Source organism: Dipteris shenzhenensis, chromosome 6 (genome assembly GCF_047967505.1).
Source record: "Dipteris shenzhenensis isolate YYH24624 ecotype China chromosome 6, Dip_SZ_1.0, whole genome shotgun sequence".
Taxonomy (NCBI): Eukaryota; Viridiplantae; Streptophyta; class Polypodiopsida; order Gleicheniales; family Dipteridaceae; genus Dipteris; species Dipteris shenzhenensis.
The window spans coordinates 4,972,969-4,997,883 of record NC_141601.1 but is presented as its reverse complement, the minus strand read 5'-3'; the positions used below and the strand labels follow the sequence as shown (position 1 = coordinate 4,997,883).

Below are 24,915 nucleotides of genomic sequence, written 5' to 3'. Positions count from 1 at the left end.
TGGATTGTATTGGGCTGCTGCTTAGTGAGGAGAAGCGCACGAATGCAAAAACCTACGACCCAAGAGTATTTGCAGCGATGGATAGGAAGAAGCAAAGCCGAGATCCTCGTAAGTGCAACTACTGTGGTAAGGAAGGTCATATAGAGCGCTATTGCTATACGAAGCAACGAGATGAATTTCTAAAGCTAGAGAAGGGCAAAGCACATATAGTAGAGGGAAAAGAAGACAAACAAGATACAACTATGCTAGTGGAAGCGGATCATTTAAGTGATCAAGATTGGGCATTCTGATTTCGTTCAGAGGTGTATCATACTCTCTGAGAAGTAATTGTCAGCAGTCGATGTTCTTTGTGAACTGCTTGATTGATTTAGCTCTTTGTGGGTACTGATTCCTTTGTGGAAGTTTTAAGCTCTTTGTGAGCTGATGATTGTCGCAAATATCTGTTACCTCCCCGTTTTGGCTGAAGGGGGGTATGTAGGCTTTAAGCTTGGTGAAGCACGTCCTCATGGGGAGTTCCTAATCAATTGAAGGGGTTGAAAAGGAGCTGTTGGTAGATGACACGTGTTTAGTTTGCATGCAAGCTTCTACGTAGTTCTATGAGATGACCTTACATCATTCTGAGGAGCTTCTTCCTCCTGGTTGGTACGTGAACTGTTCTCTTCCATGAGAGATGGTAGAGGTGACTCTTGGTAGCAGCATATGGACACCTTGGAGGTGACCTCGTGCTTGTGGACCTCATGGATTGAGTGGATCGCATTTGCTGGCTGTCACAGGAAGAGGTGCTGTCTCTAGTTGGTTGATGGTGATGATATCGTTTCGTCTAAGACCAGTGTGTGTTTCTTATGATTGTAAGAGCCTTTGTGGCTATGCTGATGTGGTACACCTCCTATCTTATAAGAGCAACAAGCCTGGTCGGGCTGAGCTCATGCTAGTGAGAATAAACTCATGCTAGTGAGAATAAACTATCTTTTGTGAGAGTTATTGAGTCATTGCTTCTTCATTTCGATTCCACACAGATTACTAGTTACATGCAATAAGTGTTCTAAGATAAATTAGTCAACATATATGACATAACAAATATATTTCAAACAAAGAGGAAAGCTCAAGCGATTATAACTTGGAAGTGTATAAGACAAGCTAATTTTGGAAGATTGAGTTCAGACTTTTGATCATCCAATTAACAACTTCTGAAAGAAATAAACGAAGGTAACAATGGAATAGATTCAGCAATTTTAGGAATACACGTGTCTTTGCTATAGAACCATTGTACACATGGTTTTGTGGCATCTTAAAGACCCCACAGTTTTCAGTAAATGCCACTGCAATGATGCATAGGATTGATGGCAATGATGAATTTGCTTATGTGTGAATCACCTCACAGCAAATAGCTATAAATTACACATTCCATAGTTTGATATGAAAACTCTCCATCCAAGTGTCAACAAAAGTACAGCAGTTGTCAAGTATGACGGAGACATCAAGACGGAAATGGTCGTAACTCGTTTGATCTGTGCAGTGAGGAGATACCAATTTAATTTATCAGGCATCTCTCTGCAATTTTGCTGTCAAGTAATGAATTTTGCAAAACCAAATTCTTGTCACTGTTTGCATATTTTTTCATGCAAGAGCAGTGCTACTGGAATTGGCTGGTTTCGTTGCTAAATTTGACACCAGTATGTTGACGAGAAGCCCATTCCTGTTGCTTTCCAGTGATGAGATGCAATTAAAGCCAGTACCATGTATTGAGAATCCTTGTTTTGGAACCATATGTTTTGCTTGCTCCAAACCATAAAAACACTCTTGCAATGCAAATGACATGCTCTGCACAATCTGCACGCCACTGTTGGGCAAGGATAAATATGGACAGAATATTATATCCAAAACTGACCGCAGATGGAATTTTCAAGTAATTCAAGCCATCTTCAGATAATTCAATCTGTCTGAGGGGAGCTGTTACCTCGCCAACACAGGAAACATATTTCCTATAGAAAGATATCCACCAAACCCCAAACCTAATGTGCTCTCAAACCAGAAGAGAGTTTTTGAGAAACGAGGATCAAAGTAAGCTAGAGAAGGTGGGAACTATCCATGAGTATGCTGCACAAAGCATGAGGTTAAGGCCACTCTGAAGGCCATTGGAGTCACGCTAAGTCTAGGTGTGCAAAGCATCAGATGATGTCGGTTCTTTGAGGCAGAGTTGAATCAAAAACTCATATAGTTTCTGCTTTAATGTAGCTATGGTCTTTACTGTGCCAGGATCCAAGCTTTCCCCCTTATTTGAAGTCACTAGATCCAGCCAATCATTGACACCTTTCAAATTTGCTAATGCAGATGTTACTTCGATCTTGTCTTCAGACCACAGGATTGTTTTTTCCAGAGTCTTGTATCCACTCCTTCCTTTGATGGCTGTTTGGAAACCAGAATCGAGAGCATTTTCCACAAATTTCATGAACCACTTTTCGGCTTCATCTTGCAACTGCTTTGCCAGCTTGGCTGTTTCTAGGAGGCCAGTATCTTTTGCCCAATCATCAGCAATACTGGTTTTTTTGCTTATAGAAACAAGATTCTTGCTTGAAGATTTCCCACCACAGAGATGTGTCTGCAATCCATCAAGCTTAAGGGGACTTGGAGAAACTACTGCTTTGAAGTTTGATTTCCAATCTTTGATACCAGCAGCACCCTTCTTAATTATGTTACTCTGTGCACTAGGAGACAAGACTGACCTTCCTGCAGGATTAGTTGAGGTGGCTGGTATTATCGGGTATGAAAGGCGCCTTGTTGGAGAAGCCCCTGGAAAGAGGTGTGTCATTGGAGTGGCAGCCATTTGCAATGCAGAAATCTGATTGGAAAGGCTTGTCTTTTTTTTACAGCACCCACCATCCTTCACTTCTTTAACTGAATTCTTTGCCATACACAAGTTGCTATCCTCCTTACTCCACAAGCTAAAGGACTTCAGATCAGCTGCCAAAGCAGCATCAATCCATGACACAGCACATTGCCTTTTTTCCTGTAAGAGCTTCTGAGCTCCGGCTTTTTTCTCACTTGCTTCTGCACTTTCCAAGCCAGCTACTTTGTCTGTAAGTTGTTCCTCCACATATGCTTCAGCAACAACTTTTGACTCTGATAGTGCCTGGTAAAATGTCAAAAATTGCCCAACATATGGCTGAGGATCGTCTGCGCTTGCCAATGAGCATAGTTCTGCAAAAGTACTTCAAGATGTGAAGGGAAAACTATCAGAAACCAGTGAGATTGTAGCTCTAGATCCCCAACAAGGTTGGGAGTTAACTAAACCAGTATTCGCAGTTAACTCAGAAATCACTAGACATTTGCCATCCTACACAAATTCTTTTTGCTTACGGTTCAAATATAGATAATTGAGCGAAGTAAACCCTTGAGATACATCACTAGTCACTTTGTAGTGTAAAGATAGCAGGAATATTCAAAAATGTGCAGAGAAAGCCATCTCCTAATGATATCCTTTTCAACAGAAGCACAACTCGACCAACAGGATATATGGTTTGAGAATGGAGTCCCCAATGCACTCACCTCAAACATTTCATTATACTCTCCGTCACCGATGCCTCACGTAAAGCTTCTACTGCTGCACATGAAGCCGCCGAACGTCTTCGCATGGCCTCCTGCATGAATTGCATAATGAGTGGGTGCAGTCAGTCTACTGAAAAAGTGAGATCTAATTCAACCCTCCCCAAACTTACAATGGTGTAAAATCTGCTCTAAAATTTGACAGAGCATCATTATTCAAATTTTAATAATTTCATTGGGTTGAAATACATAATTGAAAGAATGGGTGGGAACTGATTTTGCACCTTTCCCAACAATGTCAGAGCAGCTGGAATGTTATTCCAAAAGGCTTTGCAGTTTGCCGAAGGCATATTGCTTGCAACCATGAGACAAGATTCGGGATCTGATAACAATGCCGTTTTATTTGCTATGCTTCTGCTTGTACACAAACTTGACTTGGTAGCTGTGCCTGTTGCCTCCTGCTTTACCGCCCCCTTCTGTCAAGAGTTCATGCGTTAGTTAAAAATCATTCAATCCTCCTCTAAGACCAGACAACCTGTCTATCCTGTCTAACTGAGAGGAAAAGTTCCAGGAACTCTTGAACAAGCAATAAACGTCTCTGACTGTCTGCATTGGAACACTGTCAACTTTACTCTTGGTGTTTTTTGAATGTTGGTTGATTTTGCACGAGAAGTTTTTGAATGATTATTGATTAGGACAGGCATTTCTTTGATCTCTGAAATAGTATTTTTTGAATGATAAATGATTAGGACAGGCTCTCTGAGAAGTCATCCAAAAATTTAAAGTATATACAGAGAATGCATATAGCGAAGCATTACTTGTTGCAAATTACATGAGGATTAACATCACGATGGCCCTTCCAGGTTAATTACCACACCATGTGAGGTGTTGCAGGACGTAGACCTGAGGCCTGATTGACAAATCTGGCTCCCTCGGATTATGTCCTAGTCTGCTTCAGGTTATAAGGAGCTCCAACAGTCGTGAAGAAAAAAGGATAGACAAAAGATGTCAGATTTCCTTTTATGCCTTACCCAAAACAGATCCTATCCGGTCTTAGGAGCGGGCAGCATCAGTGCAATTGGCTTACCAACTAATCAAGCAGCAAGGTGCTGCGTCGCCTGTTTTCCAGTTCAGGACTGCATAGACTACATCCCAATTCTTAAACTATTTTTATGTTATAAGAGTTCCAGATGCAGGAATTCTTGCAATCAACTAAATATCAAGGCTTCTTTTAACGTTTTCCGCATTCATATTGCTGATTGAAGGTTAACATTGAATATCAGTACTTGGTACAATGCAGCCCAATATCCCTACATTCACTACAAATGATACTATGTTATATGTTTTGAAAGGGAAAGCAATAGAAGTGGTCATCACGAGCCTTACATGACTAGAGAGGCTTTGGGTGACATTCTTGGCGGAGATCGAGCCTCTTCCTTCAAGGCTCCTTCCGAGATCCTTGACACCTCTGGTAAATGCATCGCTCTCTCTGCTCTTGCTAAGGGATCGTCTTAGCAGGTCGCTTGTTTTTACGCTATCGATAGATCTGGACATTAGACCCATTTTGCCTACGCTAGCTGCTCTTTTCGCAACTGGAGACGCCTGCTTGTACCTAGGCAAGACTTCGCTTGGTACCTCTATTGGGAATGATTTTGTCACGTCGAGGCTTGTCACACAACCACAATGAGAATCCCTGTCAAAGTTAAAAGCCATATTCTCTGGCTTGTCCCTGTCTATGTAATGCGAACCCTCGACAGAGACCTCCTTGCCCGGTGATGCTGGAGTAGAACGCGATTTCGCAAACGGAGAGAAATCAGAAAATATCCTCGATCTGACGGGCCTCCCTCTCTGACGGGGATTCTCCTCTTCGTTTTTGTCAATTTTTTCCGGACCAGCACACCATGATGCTCTTTCGAAAGATCGCCTCCCAGATAGTAAGACTGCGGGACTTGCAACAGGTCGCGGACTAGACTGGTCAAGGCTCTGTATGGGTCGATCAGTTCTACTAGACAATGTCGAAGCATCCGCTTTGGTTGGGAGTGCGTTGGAATGGAGCTGGCTCAGCGAAGCTCTTCTCTCTGAAAATTTGGCTGCGATGTTTTCAGTGGAAGAGGGATCGAAAGTAACCGGCGTCTCTGCATTCACTGCCGCAGGGCAGCTTTGCCTTACAGAAATTCCCTCACCTGTTACACCCTGGAAGATGCGTGTGTTGACAGCAACCAAATCATCAGGCGCTCCAACAAATGTATGCCTACCAGGGACAAGCTTCACGGAACGCAAGACAGGAACAGGCAATCCCGATTCCAGCTTATCCACGTAAATGAATTGCCCAAGCTGAATTTTGTTGCACAGGATCAGGTCGTCGAGTTCTTCCGCCAGAGACACGTAAGTCGCATGAGAAGAATCGGAAATTTTAATAAAAAACCCATGTTTTGGCCAAAGCTCGCTCCCTGCGAGAGCAGGAACAATGCCAATTACTTGCAACAGAACAGAACGATGGGTTCCGGCGACTTTTACATCGGAACCTATGTTCTCAATTAGCTTGACAAGCATGCCCGGCGTCAATGAAGCCATGCTGCGGAGGCCGTCTCACAGAAGATCGATGCCCATGAATTTCCAAGCGCTGTGTCCACAAAGCATAGAACAGTGAGCCTGAGTGCAATCAGCGAAGTGACTTAGGATAGCAAACTGAGGAATGCAAGTGCGTGGGAGGCGAGAGGGAGGTCCCATAGAGAGGAAATTTTGCAGCGCTGATTGCTGGTGCGGTTAGGCAGATGGCCACCTAAAATCATTTTAGCGAAAGACCACGCGTGATGGAAGGGAATAGAGGGCGAGATGAGCGATTTTTGCGTGTGGAAGGGGAAGATGAAAGAGGAAGGCCAAAGCGCGGGCGGTGAGATTGAAAAGTTGATGTAGCGAGATCGAGCAGCTGTACATAAAACCTGGCAGAGAAGAAGATCGTCAGGATTGGGGAAGGGAGAAGAGTGTCTGGTTCTCCTGACGTTTCTTGACGATGAAGACGCTGCAACATACTCCTCGGTCTCCTGCACGACACGAAAATGGCCTCGCAACGAAGCTACCGCTCGAGATGAAGAAAGGCAAAGATCCTCCTCTGCATTGCTTAATTAATCTCGCACTTTAATCCTTCAACTCTGCGCGCACGAAAAAGCCTCACTGATTGCATATTCCGTCCACTCTGCTTTTACCTGTCCGTCGTTTCAAACCTCTTCCTCGTGCTACCTCTTGTAGACGACAGCGAGAGAGAAACGGAGAGAGAGACGTTGGAACGAGTCCACTCCTCGCAGATTTGATCCTAAGCCATTTTTTTTCCCGTGACAGATTGCCCTTAAGATTAAAAAGTTTCTACGCCTAGCATGCACTATTCGATTTCATGCGAGCCTGTTAATTGCATGGATCTCAACGTTCATAATCCTATGCGTTTCCGGACTCCATCGCCCCTGTTCTCAAAACAGTTGGCAATGCTATGAGCTTCCGGAGCTGCTGTCCCCGAACCTTTGAGCTGCAACTTTGTAAGGATCCGCGATAATCAACCTTGCCTTGCCTGCACCTAGGTTTTCCCACGCGATGCGAGACGTCAAGCTTGCGCTGCACTTGCTTTCCTCTTTCCATAAAAGAAGGCTCGCAAATTTGCGAATCCGAGATCATCAACCTTTCCCTAAAGCACCTCCTCCTCGTTGTCCTCGGCCCTTGCTTTCAGCACTGCCAATCAAAATGCCGTGCCGTCACGACCGCTAGTGCCTCCTCGTCTCCCACAATTCGCACGACGACCCCATTCCCTTGCGCTCCCTGATCAAACGACGAGGATGACGGCATGCAAGCTCAAGCCAACAAAGCAGCTACACCGCATTTTCCTTGTCCATTTTTGACATTTTACGGCTGGGAAGAAGCTAGGCTCCACGATGTCGACCAGACGTCTACCAGCTGTTGGCGTCTCCTTTTTTGTTGATCGCTCAGTTGCTGCTTGCCTCGAAGAAGGGGCGGTTGATTTGGCGGGCTTCCTCTTTGTTGTGTGCTGTTCAAATAATGTTGAATGTTTATTTATTTTTGGGGCCTTGGTTTGTTAGTGCTCTGCCCTCTCCATCATCACCCTCACTACTCTCAGCCTAGCACCTCGCTTTTCACCTGCAAACCTCTTCCCATAGTGTACATAAAGGAAGGAACTTCTCCAAGGCACTATTCAATGGCTCCCTCCCCATGAATTCTCGTTTCAAGCTTACGTTCGTGTTTCACCATTGGTTGTACTAAGGCAACCTATGTTAACATGGGGTTTTCCTCCATCTCTATAAGGGCAAAGGATTGCCCCACTTGTTTTGGCTTAGCCACCTCATAGGAATGCTACTTATGTGTCCTCATTCTATCTTATAGTTTCAAGTGGGGCAAAGGATTTCCCCACTTGTTTTGGCGTAGCCACCTCACATGAATGCTATCTTATGGGGTCTCATTCTAGTTTCAAAATTTTTGTCTCCCTACGTGCATAAATCACACAAGAATCAAGGATTCTACTTAGAATCTTCAAGATTTAGCCTCTTTCAAGTTCACAACTTTCCCATTTATCCAACCAAAGGTCCCCCCAATAGCCTCGAACCATCGAGCATGGTTATGCAAACACGCTTCCTTCTTACACAAGAAATGGAGATAAGTATTTGTTTTGCTAATGGCAACGTTTACACTCAATGCAAGACAAAACAAAGGGTGGATTCAATACTTATTTATTGAAAAAAAGCACCATGGAAGCCTCAAAATTTTGAAAGTGAATGAAACTAGCACATATTTCATTTAGAGCAAAGATTAGTGACTTTAATAATTGCCTCTTAACTATTCATACCATAAACAAAATTTAAAAGAATTGAATCTTTGTACATTGAAAGCTCTTTTTTAAAGCAACAATTCATGTAATGCCTCTATGACTCGCAACTCTTTACAATCCATCATACCCAGTATAGATCAAGTGGTATAAAGGAGTGTTGCAATCCACCTCTTGAGAATTTCTCAAACCACCCAATGTCCAACTAAAAAGACAAGGCATATCGGGGGCATATCACATTCAAGACGAGTAAGAGGGAAAGCAAGCCATACATACTAACAAGGCATATTATCGGGGGCATATCACATTCAAGAAGAGTAAGAGGGAAAGCAAGTGCCCGAATTGCTCTTTTGATCAAGAGCAACAAAAATAGCAAGACCAAGCTATGCTTTATGAACTCGATCATACCCCAACATGATTGCCACCTCTCTTTATTCATTACTAGCAAGCTCTCCATTGCTACACCAACTCACTCCATCATCTATATTAATGAGAAAAAAAGTAAGTGAAAAGTCACCTTGTTCACAATAATGATGGATACATTTTTTATTTGCGGTTAAAAATATATTATATTAACGCTGAAAAAGGAATATAAAAAAAAAGAAAGGCTGGAAAGAACCTTATGGTTCTTGCTAGTTCTTCAATAGTATGGTAAAAAAGAGCATCCATAGTGAAAACTCTGTGAAAGACCACCTCATTTTATGAAGTTTCCATATGTTGGAAACAATAATTATTCGCCCTAGAAACTTGCTAGACAGCAGAAGTGATATCATTTAATCCGCCTCTGTCACCTAACAAGTATCAATCACTATTAAAATTTGATACTTGTCATGTTGATAAGTATCAATCATTATATGCATTCATTTTGGTTCAGTAATGATTAATACTTATCAACATGACAAGTATCAATAGTGATTGATACTTATACTTATCGTGTTGACTATTGATAAGTATCAATAGTCACCCTAAGGCTTCGACTGTTATGATCGCTAATTTCTTCATCTAGTGGATTGTCATATTTGTACATTATAGCGATGATTTAAGTCTAAGCAAAGTGAATGAGTTCTAGTCCTCTGTGTACTTTAATGATGAAGGGAGTGCTTATGTGTGGGCTACCTAGTATTGCATTCTTCTTTGTATCGGAAATGAGCATACAAGCATTTTCGTAAAAATGTTATACCACATTCCCATCAATCCAACACAGCTATATTCAAACAAGTAATTATTTATCCTTATTTACAAAGGTGAGAGAACGTGCTTAGTGCCGATTTACTACTAGAATTGACAAAATTAAAAATAATAATACAATTAGTCCTATACTTTGCACAAAATTATAAGTCCATGTAAATATGTTTTCTATCTTTACCTTAGTCATTTTAGCCATTTTCACTACAAATCAACACAATCTATTACTCAACAACCATTCACAACAGCAATGATTACACTCACATGTCATGCTTGAGTTACTTTACCTCTCCCTATCAGAAGTAGTAGTAGTCAATCTAGCCCACAAGTAGTAGTAGTCAATCGAGCTCACAAGGAAAATTCAACTCCCACAACACAATCCATCCAGCTATTTCTCAAAACAAGGTTGCCAGCTTTCATAACTCGCTCACTAGATATCCCCTTCTATGGACAGATTCACTTTATAAGGTCTGTATGACAAATTTCTCCCCCTTGGTTCCTAGTTTGTTCCTCCTTGAGATAGTAGTAAAGGGACATGTTCCTTCCATCTACGTTGCTTCCCCTTAATATATGAATTGCATTAACAAGAATCTCTCTTTCGCACTTCCCTCATTATTGCATATTCATGGTCATTATAATTTTGGGCAAGAGAAATTACCATTTAGAGAGGGGACAATTTATTATACAAGCTGAGAGAGAGAGAGCGAGAGAGAGAGAGAGAGAGAGAGAGAGAGAGAGAGAGAGAGGAGCTAAAGTAGTGGATAGGTGTTATTATGGAGCTCATGGATCTCTGTGAGCCTCCTACTTGTGACCATGTGTCACTAGGAGCCTAAGAGCTCCGTGGTGTTCGTGGAGCCATGAGTTCCATAGTCATGGCATGGTGGTTGTTTTGAGCCCAAGTGCTTCAAAGCTGATGTCTATGACTACTTGGACATCGACTTTGGAGCACTCTGGCTAAGAACAACAATGCAGTCATTATGGAGCTCATGGCTCTCTAGACACCAATTATTTAGCATTAGGCGAATAACAGCCATGTGGGTTTTATGGATTTTTTTAAAAGTTTATGGATTTTAGGTAGGATTAGAATGTCCACTTGGTTGTTATGGAGCTTATGGCTCTACAAGGGCCTTCTTCTAATGACTATGTGGTCATTATGAGCCGCCTACATGCTCAATAGTTGGTGTCCATGGATACTTATACTTATCAATAATGATTGATTATCAATTTGTCCATGGATATAATGACAAGTATCAATAGTGATTGATACTTATACTTGTCGTGTTGACTATTGATAAGTATCAATAGTCACCTTGTTCATCACAATAACGATTGATACTTATAGAACTTATCATAAAGATATTGTTTCATTACAAAACGTGAACTAGTCTTCTAAGGCTTTGACTGTTATGATCGCTAATTTCTTCATCTAGTGGATTGTCATATTTGTACATTATAGCGATGATATTTAAGTCTAAGCAAAGTGAATGAGTTCTAGTCCTCTGTGTACTTTAATGATGAAGGGAGTGCTTATGTGTGGGCTACCTAGTATTGCATTTTTCTTTGTATAAAAAATGAGCATACAAGCATTTTCGTAAAAATGTTATGCCACATTCCCATTAATCCAACATAGCTATATTCAAACAAGTAATTATTTATAAAGGTGAGAGAACGTGCTTAGTGCCAATTTACTACTAGAATTGACAGAATTAAAAATAATAATGCAATTAGTCCTATACTTTTCACAAAGTATAAGTCCATGTAAATATGTTTTCTATCTTTTCGTTAGTCATTTGAGCCATTTGCACTACTACAAATCAACACAATTTGTTACTCAACAACCATTCACTACAGCAATGATACACTCACATGTCATGCTTGAGTTACCTTACCTCTCCCTATTAGAAGTAGTAGTAGTAGTCAATCTAGCCCACAAGTAGTAGTGGTCAATCTAGCTCACAAGGAAAATACAACTCCCAAAACAGAATCCATCCAGCTATTTCTCAAAACAAAGTTGCCAGCTTTCATAACTCGTTCACTAAATATCCCCTTCTATGGACAGATTCACTTTATAAGGTCTGTATGACAAATTTCTCCCCCTTGGTTCCTAGTTTGTTCCTCCTTGAGATAGCAGTAAAGGGACATGTTCCTTCCATCTACGTTGCCTCCCCTTAATATATGAATTGCATTAACAAGAATCTATCTTTCACACTTCCCTCATTATTCCATATTCATGGTCATTACAATTTTGGGCAAGAGAAATTACCATTTAGAGAGGGGACAATTTATTATACAATATGAGAGAGAGAGAGAGAGAGAGAGAGAGAGGAGCTAAAGTAGTGGATAGGTGTTATTATGGAGCTCATGGATCTCAGTGAGCCTCCTTCTAGTGACCATGTGTCACTATGAGCCTAAGAGCTCTGCGGTTGTCCATGGAGCCATGAGTTCCATAGTTATAGCATGGTGGTTGTTTTGAGCCCAAGTGCTTCAAAGCTGATTCTATGACTAGTTAGTTGGACATCGATTTTGGAGCACTTGAGCTAAGAAAAACAATGCAATCATTATGGAGCTCATGGCTCTCTAGACACCAATTATTTAGCATTAGGCTAATAACAGCCATGTGGGTTTCATGGGATTTTTTTAAAAGTTTTATGGATTTTAGGTAGGATTAGAATGTCCACTTGGTTGTTATGGAGCTTATGGCTCTACAGGGGCCTTCTCCTAATGACTATGTGGTCATTATGAGCCGCCTATGTGCTCAATAGTTGGTGTCCACAGAGCCATGAGCTCCATAACCAACTTATTGGTCATTCTAAGCCCAAGTGCTCTAGAGTTGATGTCCAAGGAAGTGTGTCCAGGGGAACTTGATGGACATCAACTCTTGAGGACACAGGCTCATAATGAGCAAGTGGTCATTAGTTCAAACCTACATGGATATAAACTCTTGAGCACATAGTTTGTTATGAGCCTACGTGCTCAAGAGTTGATGTCCATGGAGGTCCCTAGGTGTTGTAATGACCACCTTGTCATTAGGGAGCCCATGGATCTCCATAGGGATATCAACTCTTGAGCACATGGATATCAACTCTAGAGCACATAGTTTGTTATGAGCCTATGTGCTCAAGAGTTGATGTCCGTGGAGGTCCCTAGGTTCTGTAATGACCACCTTGTCGTTAGGGAGCCCATGGATAGGCCTTCTAATTGAGCTCAAAAAATGAAATGATCTAAAAGCCTTTTTTTCATAAGAGATCTGATCTTGCTACCAAACTTATAAGGACATTTTTATATCATGGAGTATTACAATTTGTGTTGTAATAGTATATGCAAGAGTTTGAACTTTGGACCAACTAAGTTTGGATGTTCTTGTGTAGGTTTCTCTCTAGTACAAAAATGATATAATACGAGTTGTATAGCTGAGTGGCACTATATGACAAGGGCATGAAGATGGCAAAAGGAACAATAATTTGTGTGGATTCGAATAGGCCATGCCATTTTCAATCATTGGAAAATTGTATAGTCTCTATTTAATCGACATGTGTTATGCCGCTCACATCCAATTGCCTCTTGTAATGAAGATGCCATGGGTCAGTAGTGTTATGCATTGGCACACAAATGCAACTAAAAGGAAGAACTGCAAACAAGCAAGACACTTCAAATCCAAGGTTTGGGCAAATATTATAAAGAGAGAGAACGAGGTTTATCAAGCCATCTTGTATAGGACCTAATGTTGAAGTGTTCATTTTATTTTTTTGGGTTGATGAAAAAAGAATCTTTGGATAAAATCTTGAGGAATAGTAGTACAATAGAGGAATGGGCTAGAATTGAAATTTTGATGTAGTCAAACATGCAAGAAATGGTGGGAGATGGTTACATATGGCTCATGCATCCTTACGAGCCAATTGATTGTGAGGAACTAGGAGATGAGCATCTAGGGATAGCCATGTCTAGAAATTTGTTACAAATTAGATTTGATACTGATGATGAGCATGGACTTTAAAAAAGGTTGGTGAAATGTCAATTTTAGTTTCTTACACTTCCAAATGGGAGTAGATTGGAGCTTGATGCATAGGTCGATACTTTCGATAACAAATTAGAATTTATGGACTTTAAGCATGTTAATGACCATGGGACTATAAGAACGGAAGTTCCTATGATGAAAAGACCTCATAGAATGACTAATAGAGGTGCAAGGTGCCATAACAAAACACAAGGAAAGTTGAGAGTAAATGTGATTTAAGTGGTGTCAAAAAACTTTCAACTATTAATGGTTGCAAAGAAAGAGACAAGGCTTTTACCCTATCTATTGAAGCTATGAAAATGCCACGATGTTCACCCAATCATCAAAGCAACAAAATATGGAGGACAACCCATGATAGCAGCTCGTCCATTGATTTCAGATACCACAAGTAATGAAAGCTTATCACAAGTGCACACAAGGCAATCACCTTCTCACAACAAATTTGGACTTGACACTCTAGAAAAGCGAATACAAAGGGAAAGTCCAAGATCCAAAGAGCCTATAGTAGAGTATATAAGCAGTTAAAAGAAATATCACTTGAGTACGCATAACAAAGAAACAAAGGCAATACAAAGTTGATCCACCTATTTAGTTATTAGAAAAATATATAAATATATGTGATGATGCTTATACAGGAAGCTATACTAAAAGCAATAAAACTTGGCTAGAACAAATCTTACTTGACAAAAAACAAAGATAAGAGATATTTGCGTCCGTAGGAATATTGGAATAGAGGATCCAATAATTGAAGAATTGTCCCATGTCTAGATATCCATGTCTCTTTTCCAACGAATCAAGAATGCTTTATCATTGTATTTGTGAATACTATCATTTGCAATGCAAACTTGTTTCAAGGACTATATTTTCTAAACATAATACCAATGTTGTTAGTTTTATAAAACTATGTTTAAAGCACAACGACAAATTTGATATCAAGGCAGCATGTAAAATTTATGCCAAAATATAAAAGGCTTTCAAGACACTTTTAATTCTGAATATAAACTCATGGTTGCTACAAGTTTTCAAGATGTTCACACTCCTGCTATATGTAACTCACATTCTTGGGTTGTAGTTCACTAAAATTAAATACAAATCTAGATATCCTTAATACAAGTTTCTTGGGATCAACTTTTCTAGTGAGCTTAAGAAAAAAAGTGTGCATTTTCTTCCAGCACTCCTTGAGCATATCACCTAAAGAGGCCAGCAGGGCAAAGGCTCCTCTAGAGCTCGTTCACATGGACCTCTGCGGAAAGATAGAGATGAAACTTTGGGTGGTTACTACTACTTCATGACACTGATCGACGACTACAGTAGAAGGATATGGATATACTTCATGAAGACTAAAGATGAGGCTTTTAGTAAGTTTAAAGAATGGCATATAATGGTCGAGAAAGAAACGGGGAGGAAGGTGAAGAAGTTGAGATTAGACAGAGGTGGAGAGTGTAAGAAAATAATACAACGTCTGTGCTCAACAGATAATAGGATCTCATATGCAAGAGAGAAAAGCAGATAGTATGGAGAATCAAAAATTTGATTACTGTAAAACTGGTACAATAGATGGCGCTGCCTCCCAGCCGTGCGCTCCTATGTGAGAAGCTTTGATGGCATGCTAGAAACAGTAGAGGATGGAGGTTGGATGCTAAGGAATAAGGGTTGTAGTAGCCAGTGATGATGATGGGCTTCACGGGCTTGCTCTTATATAGCCACCAATCGTAGTTGATTAGACCCGATTGGGTGACTGACCCAGTCCGCCCAAAACGTCAACTGGGGGTCGGTCTTGAAATAGGCCACCGACCACACAATAGAACCATGGTGCAAAATAGAGCAACATACCTATGGTGATCGTTCGGCCCAAAGCCATCCGAGATCATCTGGGGCTCCAAACGGGCCCTGCAACCCAAGACTGGGCTGGGAAATGCTCTATCTACCCTCAGTGCAGTCAGTCATGGGATGCCTTCCCGCACTTGGCAGTGTGCCAACTCTATCTGAAGCCGTCCAGCCATCAAGCCACACATGGCCCCCATCTGGTATCCAAACCAGGACCTACCAAATAACCGAGCTACTCAAATGCCTTCTTCTCATATGGGGGGCTTACAAGTAGAGTTAGCTAGTTCCCACATAGTTACACGAGAGTGGAGCATTGATATCTAACACCCCCCCTCAATGTCCACCCGCAAGTGAACTTACTTTTTCGGCCCAATGCCAAGTCGATCAGATGCCTCTCCAGCAAGTCTCTTCCAAGAGCCTTTGTGAAGATGTCTGCAGCATTCTCTGTAGTAGGACAGTATACCAAGTCGACCTCTCCATCCATGATGAGCTTGCGTACAAAGTGATATTGAATCTCAATGTGTTTCGTGCGAGCGTGGAACATAGGGTTCTTTGCTATTGCCATGCAACTCTGATTGTCACATGATAACTCTATAGGCTTGGTCTGCACTTCACCCATGTCCCCTAAAATCCTCCTCAACCACACTGCCTCACAAGAAGCAAAACATGTTGATTTGTCCTCAGCCTCGATAGAAGAAAGAGCAACTGTAGGTTGCTTCTTACTGACCCATGACACAGCTGAAAGTTGTTTCAATGGAAGTTAAGGAAGAAGCCTCATAGGATGATCCCATAGAAGGGGTGAGTTGCCTTATGGGCTACCTCCAGAGCAAAAGAGTTCAACACAAGATCGAAATTCTCCCTAGGGAAAAACCTATAAATAGGCCTCCCTATAGATTAAGTTTTATTGAAGAAGTTGAGGTGTGAAGGCAACTAGAAGAATACCTCAAGAAGCTGAGGTGCAAAGGCAACTAGAAGAATATCTAAAGAAGTTGGGGAAAATTCATCCTAGTTTTGCACCTTTTGCTTTGCTAGCAACATTGTAAAATATAAAAGATGATATCTTTCATCTCTATAGAGATTACAAAGCAGTAAACCAATATCACTATTAAACATAGGTATTTGATGGCTCAACTCAATGATTTGCTAGGTGCATTACATGGAGCCATAATTTTTAGTAAAATAGATTGTAAGAGTGGCTATCATCAAATGTAGATTAAAGCCAAGGATTTGCATAATTAAACATAGGTATTCGATGGCTCAAATCGATGATTTGCTAGATGTGCATCTGGTTTGGACATTACATGTTTTTGGCAATACCATTGGGGCTTACTAGTACTCTCGTCATGTTTGTCATGCTTGTTACTACACATGTATGTCTATCAAGAAGTTTGTGGTAGATTTATTAGCAATATTCTTGTTTATGGAAAAAGTATTGCTAAGCATTGTGAATAGTGGAAAGTGTTCAATGCCTTAAGGAGAACCAATATATTTGAGAATAGAAAGAAAATCATGCTATGCATGGTTAAACTTAAGTGTCTAGGGTTCATTATTATTATTGAGGGGGTTGGAATGGATCTGAAGAAGGTGACTGCAATAGTGTAGCTACTTCCTCAAAATGTGATAGCGTTGCGAGCCTTCTTAGGATTTGTCCAGTTTTATCTAAGGCATATCAAAGGACATTCTAAGATAAATCAACAAGAGATTTTTGATGCTGTAAAGAAGGCAATGACTTCATGTATTTTGTTAAAATTTGTTGATCCCAAAAAATCTTTTTCTTGAAAATATCGATGCAAGTGGCACTTCGGGTGATCAACCAAAGGGTACCTTTGCAAAAATGGGGTATCTATGCATACAGTTATGCCATTTGGGATGTGCAATGCCCCACTCTAGGCACCATTCAATGAGTAGTTACTACCACATTTCAAAATTATATGAGATATTTCATGGAAGTGTTTGTGTATGATTTTCACCTACAAAGTATTAAAAACTCATTTACAATATCTAAGGAAACATTTGGAATGATATCATGAGCTTTGTATTGCCTTGATTTTCACCTACAAAGTATTAAAAACTCATTTACAATATCTAAGGAAACATTTGGAATGATATCATGAGCTTTGTATTGCCTTGAATCCTAAGAAGTGTGTGTTTATAGTGACTTATGGCTTATTGATAGGTTATATGGTGTTAAGAAAGGGCCTAACCATGTATGTTAGAAAATTGATTAAGATTTGAACACTATGATTTCCACAAAGTGTTAACAAATTACAATCATTTCTTGGCCATGTTGGTTTTATAGACTGTCTATTAAGATTTATGTAAACCAGACATTACCATTAACAAAGCTATTGAAATATAAATCCCAATTCACTTGGGATTATAATTGTAAGTATGAATTTTAACAACTTTGCCAAGCAGTAGTGTTAGCATCTCCTATATTTGTTTCTCCTATACTCGCCAAGCATTGGAGTCAACTCTATATTGATTTCTCCTATTTGGGAGAAGGATTTTCACATACAAGTGGATGACTCAACTCTTACCAATGGTAGTGTATTATGCTATTTTTTAGCCAACCCGTTTTGTGTTCTATGTTGACCATCAGGATTTGAGATTCTTAATTTTAAATCCACTTTAATAGGAAGGATTACACATTTGCTTTTAATGTTTCTTAGGGTGGTGTTGAAACTAGGAAAGGCACATCTACTAGCTACCATCTATCAAGGATTAACGAAGTTAAAGGTGAAACAAGGTGTAGCTAATGATTTTCCTAGCACTTTTTTATTTTTAGTCAATGCGGTACCTGAGTGGTACTTTGGGATTATCAAATATTTGACTCAAAGATAATTTCCTATTGTATTCATTCTAGATTAATTTAGGAAGTTTGTAAAGGAGGTTGCATCATACAATTTGATTAGAGGTATGATGTATAAGTTATGCCAAGACTTAGTTTTGTATCATTGAATACTATCTCATGAAGTTTTGATAATTATTCATGGTTTCCAATGACATGTGTGGGGGCATTCTGCTTGCTTAACTACTGGTTGAGAAGTATTGATATGTTTGGTGGCCTCACACATTTGCAATTGAAGGATTTATGTCAAAAAAGGTGATGTGTACTGTTAGTATATGGGTAATCCCATATCCCATGGTAGCATGGCTCTAACCCAAATTAGTCCATTCAGATCATTTAAAAAATGGGGATTGTAGGCATGATTAGTCCACTAATTGAAGGGGCTCAGAACTAGTATATACTAGTGGTTGTAGACTATGTCACCAAGTGGGAAGAGGCTTGAGTGTTTCAAGAAGACAATCCAAATACTATGTCACCAAGTGGGAAGAGGCTTGAGTGTTTCAAGAAGACATAGTCTACAACCACTAGTATATACTAGTGGTTGTAGACTATGTCACCAAGTGGGAAGAGTCTTGAGTGTTTCAAGATAACAATCCAAATAATGTAGCCAACATTGTATATGAGAATATTATTATGAAATTTTTATTTCCCCTCAAAGAATGTGAGATTGTGGTACTCATTTTTTAAATGAGACACTTAGATTATTATCACATTAAAACTGGAAGTCTACATTGTATCATCCTAAATGCAATACTTAGGTAGAAAGAAATAAGGTCATCATATTTAATATGCCAACTAAGACTTGTAATCTATAGCAAATGGAGTGGGATAAGATGATACACTCAATGGTATGGGTTTATTGATTAGTCCAAAAGTTACAACATTAATGTGACTCAATTCTTAGTATATGATCTAAGAGGCAGTGTTGCCTATAGAATTGGAATTAGAATCATTATGAGTGGTAGTCCAACAAAAGTTACGAATGGAGGACTCTATTAAAGAAGGATGATTTTTCTCAATAGCTTAGATAAGACTAGATGAATGGCTTTGCAAAAAAGAGAGGCTATGCAAAAGAAAAGAAAAGAGTATGATAGGCACTTGAAGGATAAAAGAAATACCTCTGCTATTGTATTATCCTTGTATATACTAGGAATATCAAGTCCCTCATTAAGCTAAAAATGAGGTGGATGGGACCTTATCTAGTGATGTGGATGTTTTCCGATGGATTATTACAATCAGAAGATTTTGATGATATTATGTTCAAGACTCATGTTAATGGAGCTCGATTAAAAACACATATATTAATGGACTTATGTTAATGGAGCGTGATTGAAAAGGCATTATGTTGAGTACGTGTCCATTCACTAAGGACAACATATTTTGCTAAGGGGGAACAATGGGAATGCTAAGGGTTGCTTAGGGTGCTTATTTTCATATTTTTATATTCAATGTGTACATTTTATGTTTTTTTGAGTGTATTTTGTGTTATATTATTGTGTTTGGTACCATCTGGTTCATTTTGGATTGAGATGCAGGTATGATTGCTTGCAGTTAGTAAAGCCCTCTCCCTTGTAGAGCTTGTTGGTACATTGCTTGGGCTTTGCAAGGCAAAGTGTGATTAAATTAAGGAGTATACTCAGCCATCCTTGGTATCCTACAAGGTAAGAAGGTAGCAATATCTGAATCATGTGATTGGCATCCCATCGGTAGCGACGGGGTACCGCATCAAATGTGGGATGCATGCGAAAGGAAGATGGAGCATGTATGTATTCAAGGAGGTAATTTTCATTGAGCAACTTTGGTCTACACCAAGCAGGCTATGGCTCCAATTTCATGCTGATGTCTGGAGTGATTTGTGCTTGTTGGATACTCATTGAAATTCTAGAAAGGTCCCATCGTCCTCTTGACTATATATTTGGGTATTGCCTCAAAAAATCACCAATGGAATTGACAAAATATGAAGAGGGGAGAGGAGAAGAGTGGAGATGAGGAGAGAGGGCACAGCTAGAGAGCACACCACAAATGACTAACTGTACACTAGAATTAGTTGAAAAAATAGAATATATACAAACCCTTTTAGGGTTAGGGTTAGGGAAGCTAACCCTTTCCTTTATAGCACTCTATAAGGTTAGTGCTATGCACATATGATCACGTGATGGTGCTATGCACACATGATCACATGATGTTGAGCATGAACTCTCAACACCTTCCCTCAAGATCAACATCATGAAGTAGGCCTTCCCTCAAGATGATGATTCTGGGGAATCGAAGAAGGACTGAGCATTACATTCCATCACACCCCTTTAATGGGAATGTCCTTCCTCTGCATCAAACCAAGAGCTAGTCGGTGTTTCTCGAATAGCTCTTTACCGAGTGGTTTGGTAAAGATATCTGCAACATTTTCTTTGCTATCACAATGCCGCAGTGTGATGTCACCAAGTAACACTCTTTCTCTGATGAAGTGCTCTCTGACATCAATGTGTTTTGTTCTGGAGTGATATACTGGATTTTTGGCCAATGCTTGAGCCGATTGATTATCACAGTATATTGTTGTTGGCTTTGACTCATCAAAGTAATCTGTTTCTGACAATAGTCTTCTGAGCCATATAGCCTCACATGCACCTGTAGTGAGTGCTCTATATTCTGCTTCAGTCGAAGACAAAGAAACAGTTGGCTGTTTGTTTGACAACCATGATATAGCACCTTGACTAAGGAAAAATGCATATCCCTGTGTCGATCTCCTGGTCTCATGATCTCCAGCATAGTCACTATCACAGTATCCATGCAACCGTGGATGACTTCCTCTGTATTCTATCCCAAATTGTCTTGTACCTCTGATGTATCTCAAGACTCTTTTGGCTGCATTCCAGTGAGACTGTTTTGGATTTGCCATAAATTGTGCTAGTGAGCTTACTGCATAACAAATATCTGGCCGTGTGATTGTCAGATATATAAGAGATCCAATGAGTTGCCTGTAGTATCTGTCATTGACTGTAGGCTTTTCTGAATCTTTAGTAAGTTTCAAACTCTGTTCCATGGGAGTGGCTGCAATCTTGCAATCTGCCATATGAAACTTCTTCAGGAGACTGTCAACATATTTGAGCTGACTCATGAATGTGCTATCTGAATCTCTCCAGAACTCAATTCCAAGACAATAGTGCATAAGTCCAAGATCTTTCATGTCGAACTCTGCAGATAAGTCTTGTTTTAGCTTTCTGATGAAGCTATCCTTGCTTCCTGTCACAATCAGATCATCTACGTACAAAAGTGCAATAGTAATATCCTCCCCTTGAACTTTGTAGTAGAGAGTATGATCTGCATTTGACTTCATGTATCCCAGATCAGCAAAATACTTGTCAATTCTGCTGTACCAACTTCTGGGTGCTTGCTTTAAGCCATAGAGACTTTTCTTGAGATGGCAAACCTTGTTCTCCTGTCCTGGTTCAACATAACCGACTGGTTGTTGCATGTAGACTTCCTCGTCTAGATAACCATTGAGAAATGCATTCTTGACATCGAGCTGATACACATTCCATTTACTGAGTGTCGCTAGTGATATCAAGAACCGTATGGAATCCATCTTTGCTACTGGAGCATAAGTCTCATCATAATCTTGGCCATATTGTTGTGCAAATCCTTTTGCAACTAATCTGGCTTTGTATCTCTGAATACTGCCATCTGGATTGTACTTCACTTTGTATACCCATTTGTTGGCTATGGCCTTCTTTCCTGGTGGAAGGTCGCATAATACCCAAGTGTTATTTTTATACAAAGCATCCATTTCTTCATTCATTGCAGTTTGCCATGCTGGCTTATTTACTGCGTCTTCGAAGTACACTGGCTCTTCTGTAGCCATGATGGTAGTCATAAGAGCATAGTTGGTGGTTTCCACCTGAATTGCTTTGCCTTTCTGAGCATATGTCAATCTGACTGGTGGTCTGCTTTCCCTAGTAGACCGTCTGAGCTGCTGTGACGCTGATTGGGGTGTTGCTGGCAATTCTTGCTCTTCTTCATCAACCTGTTCTGTAGATGACTGTGAAGTCGATGCTTTTATCTCCTGTGTAGGTGAGGTTTTCCATTCTGATTCCTCATCGAAGATTACATCTCTGGAGATAATGACTTTGCGGTTGATGGGATCATACAATTTGTATGCTTTACTTTCTTCACTGTAGCCAACCATGATGCATTTGCGTGACTTCGCATCCAATTTCCTGCGATGATCATCATGTATGTGGGCATATGCTATGCAACCAAATATGCGGAGATGCCCAATGCGTGGCTTGTGTCCAGTGAATGCTTCATAAGGAGTCATACCTTGTATCGGTTCGGTAGGAAGCCGATTAAGCAAGTAGTTAGCTGTAGCTATTGCTTCTGCCCAATACTGATTCGGAAGATGCTTTTCACTAAGCATTGCTCTAGCACTGTCTGCTAAAGTCCCATTCTTTCTTTCAGCTATTGCATTTTGCTGAGGAGTATCTGCACATGTGAATTGTCTTCGAATGCCGTGAGTTTTGCAAAAGTTCATGAAGGCTGAAGACATGTATTCACCTCCTCTGTCTGATCTCATGACCTTGATCTTTCTGCCTGTCTGGTTTTCTACCATGGCTTTGAATTCTTGAAATCTGGCAAACACTTCAGATTTCTCTTTCAGAAAGTAGACCCAACAATATCTGCTGTAGTCGTCGATGAAGGTCAAGTAATAAAGTGAACCATTGATGCTGCGGGTCTGGGCATAACCCCATACATCTGTATGAATTAAATCAAGAATACCTCGTGCACGAGAGGTACTTCTGACAAAGTTGGTTCGCTTTTGTTTGCCGAAGCAGCATGCTTCACAAACCTTTCCAAGAAACTGTAGCTCCGGAATCCCAATTGCCATATTTTGATTCCTTAGATCTAACAAGTACTTGAAGTTGACATGACCATATCTCTTGTGCCATTTTGCAGATAGTGGCATCTGTTGCATTTGAGCTGACATGGCATGCTTATCTGGTACTGTAGCTAGCATCCTGTACAAGCGTCCTTCCTTGACACCTTTTGCTACTAGCTGACCTCTTTTGGATTTGTCTCTGATAGTGCATTCATCACCGTCGAAGATGACTTTGTAGTTGTGTTCCGTCATTTGACCTACTGACAAAAGGTTCTTGCTGAGCTTCGGAACATAGAGCACATCTTTGACTAATCCTTTTGCACCAGTGAAATTGTTCATAGGGATAACACCTGTCCCTTGAACCGGATTCGGTGTATTGTCTGCTGTGTAGATGACATTCTTTTGACCTTCTAATGGCTTCATTTCTGTGAACCATTCCTGATGATTTGTCATATGAGATGATGCACCGCTGTCGATGTACCAAGGATCCTGTTCCACTTGGTCGACTTGATAGCTGAAATCCTCTTTGGGATTGAAATCAGTGTCTTGGTGCATTATATCAGTCTGATGCAATTCCTCACTTGCAAGAAACATATTGCCATGTTCATTTGCAAAATGGCTGTGACTAGAATGTCCACCACGATGATTTCCTCTTCCTCGGGAATTCCCTCGATTACTGCTGGATTGACTGCCTTGGTCATACTGCTTCTTGCGGCAATCTCTTTCATAGTGTCCAAACTTGTGACAATAGTTGCATTGAATGTTTGACACATTGGTGGATGCATTCCCTCGTCCTTGGAATCTTCCTCGGTTGGAATGATTTCCTCTTTGCTGATTTTGATGTTGCTGAGGATGCTGCTGATGCTGATTCTGACTTTGATTTTGACCACTTTTCTGATATGATCTACCTCTGTTTCTACCTTTGCCTCTGCTTCTGTCTGAAGCGGTGAATGCTTGATCATTAGAATGACCTTTACGTGCTTGAATGGCCTGAGTCCTAAGTTCTTCACCAAGTAGAACTGACTGAAGTTCTTCAAGTGTTGGAATTTGCCGTTGGATGGCAATACTCTGGACCATATTCTCATATCCTTCTCCTAGTCCATTCAGGATTACTTGAACCATTTCTGCGGGATTCATAGTCTCTCCTGCTGCTGCAAGTTGATTGTTGTAGTCTTTGATGCGGAGTACATAAGCATGACCAGTTTCATTGCTATTGCGGAAACTCTGGTTGATCTGGTTTCTCAGGGTGAGAATCCTGGATGTGTTCTTGGACTCGTAGAGAGCTGCGAACATATCCCATGCTTCTTTTGATGTCTTGACTGTGTTGAGTTGTGCTAGCATGACATCTTGCACATTCTGCTTGATCAGGTGATAGGCATACTTGTCTTTCTTATCCCATTCTGCTTGAGCTCGGGCAATGGCAGGATCTGCTACTGGTGCGGAAACCGTTTGTGTAGATGTAGATCCCGATGTAGATCCCGTTGCTGGTGCTGTGACAACAGATGGAGTAGAGCTACTGGTGGCTGGATCGGCCAATGGTCTAGGTATGGATCCATCAACATACTCCCATTTGTCCTGAAGCACAAGAATGGTCTCCATTCGGTATTTCCATGTACCGTAATTGGAGTTGTCTAACTTAGCAGATGCCTCCAGATTGAGGTTGCTAGTCGACATGGTGCAAACAATGTACTCAAAAAATGTCCTGGAAAAACTCTGTATGAATCAACTGCAAATACACTGAAGATGCCAAGTGAAATCTCTGTACCGTCGGTGAAGATAGAACTGCAGTAAATAAGATC

The 24,915-nt window shown here is 40.5% G+C and overlaps 1 protein-coding gene across 2 annotated transcripts; it reads right to left on the bottom strand.

Moving 5' to 3' along the window:
* Window positions 1-1,250: 1,250 nt before the first annotated feature.
* On the bottom strand, window positions 1,251-6,750 carry LOC147900675 (protein CORTICAL MICROTUBULE DISORDERING 2-like). 2 transcript variants are annotated; one of them, XM_087375684.1, is made up of 4 exons: window positions 4,930-6,750; window positions 3,828-4,019; window positions 3,547-3,638; window positions 1,251-3,209 (listed from the first exon to the last, which is right to left on the bottom strand). In XM_087375684.1, exons 1-4 carry the CDS (start codon window positions 6,115-6,117, stop codon window positions 2,153-2,155), a joined length of 2,529 nt encoding a protein of 842 aa, XP_087231810.1. In that variant the 5' UTR covers window positions 6,118-6,750; the 3' UTR covers window positions 1,251-2,152. The 2 variants fall into 2 exon arrangements, with proteins under 2 accessions (XP_087231810.1, XP_087231812.1); XM_087375686.1 differs by having other exon boundaries at window positions 3,828-4,016.
* Window positions 6,751-24,915: the final 18,165 nt, after the last annotated feature.